The sequence below is a fragment of the Euprymna scolopes genome, chromosome 27 (genome assembly GCF_053919585.1).
Source record: "Euprymna scolopes isolate OS-2025 chromosome 27, ASM5391958v1, whole genome shotgun sequence".
Lineage (NCBI taxonomy): Eukaryota > Metazoa > Mollusca > Cephalopoda > Sepiida > Sepiolidae > Euprymna > Euprymna scolopes.
In genome coordinates, this window is record NC_136508.1 from 75,917,739 (window position 1) to 75,930,474 (window position 12,736).

The window sequence follows — 12,736 nt, forward strand, 5'->3', positions numbered from 1 at the left end:
AATATCCTTTTCCTTTAGCGAGATGTACGGAAGGACGCCATTCTTTCTCATAGAATTACTATAGAAAAAATATAAAAAAAAGAAAATATTAAATACAAAAAGTAACATCGTTATATATATATATATATATATATATATATATATATATATATATATATATATATATATATAAGTGAAATTGTATCTGTGTGTGTCTGTGTGTCTGTGTACATTTCCCTACGCAATAACTCTGTCAATTTTTAGTCTACAGACTCGGAATTTGAGATACAGGTACTGAGATTTGGAAAAATCGATGTGATTGGGTTTCGTCCAGAAATTTGGCGATTAAGAGGTCAAAGTTCAACGATGTGATCTTTGAGAACTCTACCAAACTCCTCCGACAATTTTAGGTCTACGCACTTGAAATTTTAGATATAGGTTCCTTGAACATGGATCTAACTTAATAACTTGATTTGAGCCCAAAACAATAAATTTTAAGGGGTCATAATAGGGGTCAAAGTTAAAAAAAATTTACCTCTGCGGTCTCTTCCAAATTACTCAGACAATTTCTGGTCTAAATATTTGAAATTTTACATAAAGGGTATTCAGAGATAGGGCAAGCTTTTTCATCAGGTTGGGTCGAAAATTTTTAGTTACAAATATATAAATGTATGTATGTATGTCTGTTTGCATGCCTGCCTTAAACTTTCAATAGTGGCGATCAGTATCGTTGTAAAGTTCGATCTTTCATACGACAAATATCGAAAAATTTGCTTCCCCTTCAACTAGGCACTTTTCTAACGGGGGGGGGGTCAATTTTTTCGCCGACATTTTTTAAAGTTATCCTCTCCTTTAGAGTGTCTAGCCTTAATTTTTAAAAAAATGTCGCTTCCGGTTTGGCGGTGGTCGTAACAGCATAAACGTTAGGTTTTACCCCGTTCTTTTCCTCCTTTGCAGTACGGGCTCGAGCCTGCCTTCCTACTACTACTATGAAATGAAATGAAACGAATAAATCGATTGAACGAGACACTATATATATATATATATATATATATATATATATATATATATATAACTTATAATAATTGGTTGCCATACTATGTTAAATACTGTACTAGGTCTGCTTATTATGTAATCTTCGCCCAACATATGCGCTCCTTCTTCGAGTCGCCTTACTCTCCACCGTTCTTCTCTGTCTAAGACTGTTACATTCATCCACACGTAATCATAAATGATTTCATATTTCCCTGCCCTATGTGGTCAGCCATGTTGCGACTTCTTTCAGTGTTTTTTTTCTAATCTTACTTGAAGTCGGCGACTTGTCTAAACTTTATATAATGTTTCACATTTACATAAGATCTCATTCATACGGTTCTTTGCAATGAATTTGTTTTTCGTATGGCACTTGAAAGATTTCCCATTTGGAAAAGATACACCTAAAGATTAGATCAACCGAAAAGTTGTGAAAATAACACTTCAAATGAAAGCAATAATCTAAATAATACACTTCTTTCTTATTTATTCTTTCCTTAGTAAGCATGTAACTTTCAACATTTAGATCTTTTTCAGTTCATTAAAGAAGTGTTCATTAAAGAAGTGTGTCTGTTGTCCAATGCTTAACATTTCTGGTTAAAAATCACTTCTAAGTCCCAGTCTGCCAGAGTAGAATTTTCAAACCATTACTACAGGCGATAGTAAATAAAAAATAACATAATTTTACACGTGCAAAACGCCCTATCTAAACTTTGTGTATGACATGAACATGTTCAGTTCAATATTCCGGACAAATTTCTGATTATGTCATAAAGATCGCCAAGTTCATAATCTTGAAAGGACGCACCTGAATAAGGCCGGAAATTACGTCGGCCAACGCGTGAATATAGCAGCCAAGATGTTAATGTGGAAGAGTAAAATGATCGATCAGAGTCGAGGAGGACGTAAAAGCTCCCTTTTTATTTATTACTGCATCTTCTTTCCTAACATTACACTACTAACCCTTGATCCTCGCCTCATATTGATGCGTGTTTATGAATAAGACATCAAGTTCCACTTTTTTAGTCTTTGGTATTACTTCGCCGAGAATTGAACTTTGGTCTTTCAGCCCATTACCAAACACTCTTACAGTTATGCCAAATGGGCCTGTACCGATCATAGTCGAGGGTAACATAAAGGCTATCTTTTCATTAATTACAACAACGAGGTGTCGGGGAGGACGCCACTCATTTTTCATTATTCCCCCACTTTCCCAATACTATGGATTTAAAAAATGGTGGTTGATATTCACTTGCAAAACATTTACCATTATAAAGTGAGGATCAAGAGTAAGTGGAGTAATTCTAATAGAAAAAATGGCGTCATACTTACATCTCGCTAAATGAAAAGGATGATTTTGGTCGCCCTTGACTATAGCTAGCCTATCTTTGTATTTTGTTATTTTTATCGAAAAAAATCAAGCTTAAAACAATAAGTCCAACGCATAGACATTAATTCAAAAAATATATTTATGATTATGACTTACAGGAACCATTAGTCTTGGCACTGATCTGAGGGCTGTCAGAACTGATTCCAATCTCGTTGAAAGAATTCAGCAGAAAACGGTACCCGGTGCCACACTTTAGTCCAGTGAAAGTATACGTGCGTTGTTGCGGTTTGGATTTCACTGTCTGCCATTCGCCATGCTCTTTCTTGAATTTTACATAAAAACCTGAGAAGAAAAATAGAAAGCTGATCAATAAAAACAATTATGACTGTCACGAATTGATTAGATTAAAGATTCCCACCAAGGGTCCACATGGATCCTCATGAATCTAAAGAAGATTTTTTTTCTATTTACTTTGTATTTATTTTGTTTATTTACTATATAGAGGTGTGTTATAAGAAATTTGAAGATGTATTTAGAGTTTACGTTATAGAATTAAATAATACGATATGAATGAAAGAATTCAGAAGTAATATTTGCGTTAGTGGATTAATAAACTTAATAAAATTGTGATGTGGTTTTAAGTTATTTTTCTAACTAAGTTGTTAGCTTGCCGGAGAACCAGGAAATCAAATGAAACAAAGATAATATTTAACAGATATAGATAAATATATTACCTGTAATTGGACGTCCACCATTTTTATTTGATTTCCAATTCATCTGAATTGTTGACGATGATGTTGATGCCAACATTAAGTGTGGAGGATTCGGCGCACCTTGGGAAAATATGAGAGTATTTATTAAATCACATTCTTGCTTTCACACAGAGACACACAGACACACACACTCTCCCTCTCTCTCTCTCTCATATATTTATATATATATATATATATATATATATATATATATATATATATATATATATATATATATATATATATATACTAACAGTAGATATTAATTGTAAACTAATATTATAAACGCACTGAGAATAATTAAATATACCTCTCTTTATATATGGACACCGCGTCTATGTATGTGTGTATGTATGCATATATATGTTATAGATATATGCATATATGTATATATAGATATATGTATGCATATACATATATATATATATACATATGATGATTGCAACGTCTTGTTAGACGAGTGCCACTCCCTCAGACATTTAAAAATCCATGAGCCCAAATGCCTGAGGAAGTATCTATACAAAGATGATGTTACAGAGTCTTAGCTTTGTATGACAGCTAAGTCTCTCTCTCGGTTCAAAATGTTGAGATCCAGCAACAAGCAAGAGCAAGATAGCCAGCAACAAATTAAACTGCAGACCAGCTTAATGCGGGTACTGGCCTCCCGCTTTATGTTTTTTTAAATCAGAGATTTGCTTCTCCTAGAAAGGTTGCCTTCACATCGGCTTACGGGAGCCCTGTCTACCCCAAATATATACATATACAGACATATATATATATATATATATACATATATATGCATATACGTATAAATATAAATATATATACATACACATATTTATACATATATATATACATATATACATGCATATATATATGCATATACATATATATACATATATACACATACACATACATATATACATACATATATAAATATATATATATAAATATATATTTTTTATGTATATATTTATATATACATAAATATATATATATAAATATACATATATAAATGTATATATAAATATATATATAAATTCATATAAATATATAAAGATATATAAATATATATAAATACGTATATATATATATTTATATGTATGTATATATATGTATGTATATATATATGTATATATGTGTGTATGTATATGTATATATATGTATGTATATATGTATGTATATATATGTATATATATATATGTATGTATATATATATATATGTGTGTATGCATATATATGCATGTATAACATATATATGTATAATATATATCTAATATATAATATATATATATATATATATGTATGTGTGTATGTATATATATGTATGCATGTATATATGTATGTATAATATATATATATATATATATATGTATAATATATATATATATATGTATAATATATATATATGTATAATATATATATATATATATATATATATATTAATAAACGAGTTATATCCTTATGTATGAGGCAATATATAGTATCATGTAAATTTAATTCGGAATTTAGAAATTTTAATGAACAATGTACATTGCTTGAATCTAATAGTGTTTATAATTGACTTAACTTTGAAGCTAAAAATACATCCTTATTTATTTTATCATATATTGTTTTTCAGTTAAATAAAGATGGGCCACCAAAATCCAATTAATTATAAACGGGGTCTGGATGCTATTTTGTTTGAAATACCCTTAACCTACGAAAAAAACTACATAAAATTCTTATTCGTCGGAGAATTTTTTCCAAAAATTTTATTTAAATGACATTATATATTTATTATATGTGATAATCCACTCAAAATATATAATTAAGCTTTATTTGCAATATTAAGCTTTTCAATGCTAATTTTTACTTGATTTATATAGGTAATACTTGAATATAAAACTCAGTAATGCACCGAATAATTTACATGAAATCATAAAAAATACATCACTAACCAAGCATAACAATCTTAATCTTCTAATATATAGAAGTCGGTGAGTGTGAATGTTTGTATGTATATCCAGCTAAAAGTAAGAAAACTTACACAATAGACCACTGGCCCATTGGTATTTTCTGTAAGAAAAATGTCTCGGAAGTATAATATCTAACATTTAGAAAAAAATAATTAATTGTTGTATTAAAAGTGTGATTTAATTTGGAGAGTGGCAGGTAAAATGTTGTATTTATGGATGCCATTTTTTGCGTAAATTGTCTGGAATTTCTATTACGTGAAAATATCTTAACCTGCAACGTGTTTACATCGTTGTGGAATTTAGCATGATGAATAAGACCACAGACTGACGCAACTAAGTTATTACATTCGATTCCATCTGATGATCATATTTTTCTAAACCCGGGGTTCTACATAATTTGAACCGCCTTGAAACAGTTCGGACAGTAAGTGCGTTATGTTTTTTTATATATTTTAATTTTAGACGGAAGCTTTATTTTTTTCAATAAAGTCAATTTTGTGGTTGACCTCTACAATACACCCCCTTATATATTTTTCTTTTCGTCTTTTTTCATTTTTTTTTCAGTGGATTATTATCGATAGGATACCAATCTACCATCATCACCCCTCCCCCCCAAAAAAATTCAAATACATTCAATAATAAAAACTTTTTGTGTGGTATTCCTTCCACATTTCACAGACTCTCTTGAATCTCTTATACCAGTCAAAATCTGATGCTCGATTCATACAACGTTCTAGAACCAGTCGACGTTTGAAAGCCAAAGTGCTTTTTAAATGATCAAATTCAATAAGTAAGAAAGGGCAACCTGACAACCCTAACTAGGCAAAATTCTTACAATTTGGCCTATTTTATATCAGTTTTGCTCTCAAACATCGACTGGTTCTATTATGGGAATAGATTTACGAGACGTTGTATTAGAAACTGAGCAGTTCATTTATTGCATCATTTTTTCATCTCAATAATGAATTCCAATTATTTATTTATTGCACTTTTTGCATTTTTGAGTGGATAATCAAAAGCAAAAACAAATTTACGTTCTTCATTTTTTGTCGAAAATAGTAATATATCCAAAACTTACGAGAATTTATCGAGTAGAACAGCTATTATTATGGCAGGATTTCTCTCAGACAAAGGTACGGCTGACTTTTCCTATTTTGATGTTCTCATTTTTGTTAATTATTTGTATATGAATACTAACTATTGAAATGGTTTAAAAGGAGTGAATATATTTACGTTAACATAATTAGTTGTATTATATTATTTGGAAGAGAAAATTTTATTTAAAACTGATTATTTAAAAAAACAAAAACAAAGAACAACACGTTTCCTTCTGAAGAGTGGAATATTTCATTTATATTTTAAATTGTTTCATCGGCTCTGCGAATAAGTCTTCCTGTGTCAAGTGTTAGTCGGTGTAATATGGAGTCATTGTAGAAGCTAATACGAAGGAACTGCTTATTTCTGCCTAACTGTATGACGTCACACGTGTCCACGTGTTGAACGTCAATGTTTAAACTTGAAAGAGGAAAATGAGATCACGATTTTAAAATGCATACAAATATTGTTAGAAAACATTACTCACTTGGCCGTTTTTCCCTCACTGAAAGCATAAAAGAAAAATTAAATTTAATCAATAACATTTTAGAAACATCATTTTTTTCAAACATTTTTCTTTCAGACAATGGCATTTCATAACAAACTTGTAAACTTAAGTTTCACATATAGAATATTTAGGGGTGAACTGCATCGAGGAGCACACAGCACAATACAGCGAAGCGTGCAAAAGAGGCATGCACGCTAGACTATCCCTGGTCCACCCGGCACCTCCTTCACATGCTCGATTTGTGACCATACGTGTGGGTCCATGATTTCTTTATTTGAATATCAGTAAACTCACAAGAAGAGGATTGCCATCTCATTCTCGCTTTCTCTCTCTCTCTCTCACACACACACTCTCTCTATCAATGTATATATATATATATATATATATATATATATATATATATACTGACAGAAGATACTAATTGTAAATTAATAATATATACGCACTGAGAATAATTTAATATACGTCTCTTTCTTTATATATGAACACCGCGTGTTGTATGTATGTATGTATGTATATGATATATATGTATATATAGATATATGTATACATATAAATATCTACATATACAGACATATATATATACACATATATATGCATATATATGCATATACGTATAAATATAAATATATACATACACATATTTATACATATGTATATACATATATACATGCATATATATATGCATATACATATATATACATATATACACATACACATAAATGTACATATGCGTATATATACATACACATACATATAAATATACATATATATACATGCACATACATATAAATATACATATATATACATACACATACATATATACATAAATACATATATATACACACATACATATACATATAACGATGAACAATCAAGAAGAAGAAAAATATTTAGGACAAATTCCATACAAAATGAAAAAGTTAACTCATTCTTTGTTTTTCATAAATATACATTAAAATATAGGGATTCACTATCTTTAAGCACTGTTGGTATATGGAAAACAATAAAATTTTACGGGTTTTAAGACCAAAAAAATGCATTTATTTATTTAAAGCAATTCAATATTTCGAATTATAACAAATTGTTAACCAGAAAAAATATTTTTCATTTAATTTAACCTTTTTACGTCGCATGGCAGTGATGATAATCCTTGGGACATCTTCAGATGTTATGGAAATCTTGAACATTCGTTACAGTGTGATCATCCGTCAACGCGTGTCGTATAATATAGGAACTCACTGTCTTTTTTTAAGCACTGTTGATACATAGAATACAAATTCATATTTTAACGGCTTTAAGACTAAAACAAGTTCAGACATTTTTTTATCTCTATTTTATATGGCACACGCGTTGACCGACGCTCACACTGGAATGAACATTCAAGACTTCAACAATATCTGCAGACGTCCCAAGGATTATCACCACCGTCATGCGACGTAAAAAAATATATATATAAATAAATGAAACCTGGATTTTCCAGATGGGGAATTTCTGATAATACCAAATATTGACTTTTAAAAAAATAAATAACTGTATTAATTTATTTAAAAAATGTCTGCATATGGTTTGGTTTTAAAACCGTTAAAGTTTGAATGCTGCATTGCATATACATTCAAATTGGCAAACGGAAATTAGTGATAGATTAAACACGCATTTTTGTACGAGTAAATTATTTATGAAAAACAACTTTTCAAAATCAAATTGTAATTTAATAATTAATGATATAAGGAAAGTATCGTTATGAAAAATATTTAAGAAATATTCTAAAACTAGCAGGCCGCACGCCGTTGCCTGGTCGTGAAATACGAATAAATATATTTTAATTAATGCAGAATTCTTATTTATTATAAACAGAAATATCGTAGGTATTAAATGTAACGTTAAATTTCATTTTTTTAAAAATAAAATCAAATAACAGAAAGAAACTGTGACATGTACATGCGAGTATTACGTTTTTTTTCTAAACAATTCACTTTTTGTAAGTAAAAAAAAATACTCGAGCTGAGATCAAAACCAGGACCTAAAGACAGTGAGTTAAGTATGATAACCATTGGACCAACTGGACATGATCGTTAAAATGTGTTTTCAAATCAACTTATTCTTAACATCAGGGAGCTGCTATGTTTCACGACCGCGAATGCGCAGTCGTGAAATAGATGAAAGTGGATAAAAATCCGATCACCCGCCCGGCTACATCTCTCACTATCACTTTGCAACCTGTTCTTTCCTCCTCCCACCACACCACGCCGACTAACACTGACTCTGCAACCTGTTGCCATGGGGATCCATTAAATTAACTGCTAACGGCTGCTTAAACTCATGCCGTTATACATAAGAATAGCGTCTATTAATTTTAAACCGTTATAATCTAGAAGAGTGTGTATAAACATTAACACATAATTAATATTTAATAACCCCCTCTTATTATATACACTCCTACTACTTTAAATTCCAACGTTCCCACCTTTCCACCCCCCTTCTTACCTAACTCCCCTTCATCTGCTACGATTTTTCCATTCTTATTTGGTATTATAACACAGTGCATCTATGAATTCTGACGAATTTAGTCGGATATTTCCGCTTCTTTTGAGGATTTCCCCCTAGCTGAAACAATATGTAAACTCATTCTGGACTCACAGCAATAAATTTCATATATATATATATATATATATATATATATATATATATATATATATATATATATATTATTATTATTATTATTATTATTATTATTATTATTATTTTAATTGGAATTCATTATTGAGATGAGTATTATTTATATTAATTTAATTATTGCGGACTATTATTCTCATCTTTATTAGTTGTTGTTTCTCGACGTTTCGGCCAAATATTCCTTTAGCCTTTGTCAGGTGGTAACCGCGACGGAGAGGAACTTCAAATCTCCTAACTGCATTCTCAGCAATCTCTGCCATCCGTAGTTGTTGTTGTCTTACCACGTTTTTTGGCCAAGTAAGCCTCTGGCCGTCTTTGGGTAGGATTGAAACCGCTATCTTCAGACAATCATACTCTGGAACCGTAGAGATTCAACGTCTCTATCAACTGCGCCAATAATAGTCCGCCAATAAATAAATCAATATAAAAAATACTCATCTCAATAATGAATTCCAATTAAAATTATATATATACCATTCGGTACGCACCCGACCATGGAAGATCAGATAACCAAGAAAACGTGGATTTATGAGATCAAAAAATCCAACATTGATGAGAATAATAGTCCGTAATAAATAAATTAATATATATATATATATATATATATATATATATATATATATATATATATATATATATATATAATATTGAGTAAAAGGATTCATAATTTGGAATTTAAAATCAGTTTCATATATTTATATATAATTATTTTTTTACTATAATAATTAAATACCTACAGACACTAGTGTTTCATCCTTTCGGGATTCTTCAGTGCAGGGTGTCACAATTACTACCAGTCGAACGATTCGAACCCCGCGACATCTCTGGCTCGATTAGCGGAGGCCGTATCCATTCGGCTACCATTAATCGTGTGAAATAGCGTTGAATCTTAAACATTTTAATTTAAATGTTCATTACGTCAGACAGACAGTGATCAAGTCGTTATACGACGATCTACGCATAAGAGCTAAATTGACCGACTTTTATTCAACAGAAAGTGCTCAACTATAAGAAACGTATTTCTTAAAGGGGCTGTCATATATATTTATCTATCTATTTATCTATCCCTTTCTCTCTCTCTCTCTCTCTCTATATATATATATATATATATATATATATATATATATATATAGTATGTTTGCTTAAAACATATGATCGAGAAAAATGTTATATTTTTCGAACATATATCATGTCATATAAAAAGAAAGCATAGACGTATACAAATATATTGAATTTATACGTTTTAAAAACAACTTATATTTATTATTTAATTACGTATAAATTTTATCTTTTCTTCTTTGTCATGTTAATTAATTGTGGCTTAAGTATTGAATATCTGTCTGCAGAGTCAAATGTCATTTTGCAACTGAATCTGAATACTTTGATTCTTAGTAATCATGATTTCCTAAACACGAATACAAACCAATCACACAATCTATTTCTTATTCACTGTGCACATTGATTATAATTGTAGGTTTAAGCTAAATTAATAATTCTTAATGTTTAAGAATCAAGAATAGTTTGGTGCAATTGGTTAATGTGAGATATTTGGGCTACATTCACGCGAGTTGCAGGTGTTCTAGGGTTATTGATGCTGACATAGACTGATGACTCGGACTGCCGTTGTTTTTGTTTATTTATTGAATGTTCACCCCACCCACCTCCCAACGCACAGTGCCACTTTGATGTAGGGGGCTACTATCTGGAACATAATTTTCAGGGATACTATGTAGGGAGTTGAGCAGCAAGATGTCTGTTTAATTACACTTGAATTTCTCCATCTCAGTACAATCAGTGAAGCAGGTATCTCGAAGGGAATTTCAAAGTTTAGCAGTCTTGGGGAATAAACTATTAGGCCTTTTTGACATCTGGGGAGCTCTAGTGTGTAGGAGTGGTATTTTGCTGCTTGTCGGGGTTGTCGGGAGTATTTATGTCGGGGGGTACAAGGATTTGTAGTTCGTCAGAGCACCTATCATAAAAAAATACTTGTAAAACAGACAAAGAGATGCAACATTTCGTTGATGGAGACAGAGGCCTAGCTGACATTGTTGGCGACTCTATCTTGAATCCTTGGTATTTATTCGCTTCCTCACTGAACAAATTAGGCACAAGGCTGTTTTTTTTTAATGTGGAGAGTAAAGGGGGGGGCCAGCTCCCTGACTGGGAGCTGGATAGTAACAATTGGTATGAAGGGTTTCCCTTACATTGACCAATATCTGATTGCTAACAGAGCAATGGTCCTATAAGTGGGATCGCCTCCACGTATGGTCTCTGCTTACAGTATCTGCCGGAACAGATACTGCACTTGGATCTTGTCACCCGGGCCACGAAGAGCCGGGCCGATCTCAATCTTGAATTCTGTCTAGGAGTTGTATCGTATCTATAGAATTTTTTTTTTTTTTTTTTGTGGGTTGAAAACTTCATATAATGGTTCAATCTGTGAGCACCTGATTCTTAAAAACAATAATATTGAAGTCCAATTTCAATAAACCAGAAACGATCAAATCAAAAATACCGATTTTTATTTATTTATTTATTAATTTACTTATTTACCGGGATGAAACTGCTGTAGCATCATTAGTTTATTTAATATTGCAACTCATAGCAGGGAAACAAATACTTACCTTTGACTGTGACGGTTATGAAAATTTCATCTGTTCCGAATTCGTTTTCGACATGGCATGTGTAATTGGCCGCGTCCGAAATCTGTACATTTTCAAATTTCAGCGTACCCGATTGCAATATATGAACTCTCTTATTGGGTAAGAGAGGTTTACCTCTGTAATATTATGAAACATAAAAACAATGATATAAATAAAGTAAAAAAAATAAATAAATAAAAATAATAGCAATGAGGATGAGAGGAAGAAGAAGAAGAAGAAGAAGAGAAATATAACATGTGCCATCATCTAAATATCAATACGATAGCGTGTGTGTTATTTTCTGTGCCACGCTTCCATGTACTTCCATTTTTTGTCATAAATAATTTTACCAAGAATTCTTCATAAGTTTTGGTTTCGGTTTCGATTATGGCTAAAGGAACTCACGTTTTATTCATATATATATATATATATATATATATAAATGTATATATATAAATGCATATATATATATATATATATATATACTCATATCGGTTTTGATTAAAGCTAATACATCCAAGTCATATGGATATATATATATATATAAATCGTAACTTTATAATATATAAACATCAGTAGAACATTGACTCTATAATAATTAAAAATTCGAGATTTAAGCGTACTTTACGACCGAGATTTGCCGGGCGTTCGTGCTAGCTAGCCTCGATAAATATTGTTGCAGTTTCAACAAAATAAGCTACAACAATCAGAGCGTCGCCATTTACGCTGAACATCTGCAGTATGCCAACATCTATATATTACAT

The 12,736-nt window shown here is 30.8% G+C and overlaps 1 protein-coding gene across 6 annotated transcripts in view; it reads right to left on the minus strand.

The window, feature by feature from the left end:
• Positions 1-12,736, minus strand: part of LOC145248920 (cell adhesion molecule Dscam1-like) — a 401,357-nt gene that overhangs the window by 59,869 nt on the left and 328,752 nt on the right. For all 6 annotated transcript variants that reach the window (XR_013863428.1, XM_080110708.1, XM_080110707.1 and 3 more), the window contains exons 26-29: positions 11,955-12,109; positions 6,634-6,651; positions 3,076-3,174; positions 2,498-2,683 (exon numbers count right to left, since the gene is read on the minus strand). Coding sequence is in view for 5 of the 6 variants with exons in the window: in XM_080110708.1 (XP_079966834.1) it covers positions 2,498-2,683; positions 3,076-3,174; positions 6,634-6,651; positions 11,955-12,109 (458 nt within the window). In the remaining variant the exon portion in view is untranslated. The remainder of the gene's footprint in view (positions 1-2,497; positions 2,684-3,075; positions 3,175-6,633; positions 6,652-11,954; positions 12,110-12,736) is intronic.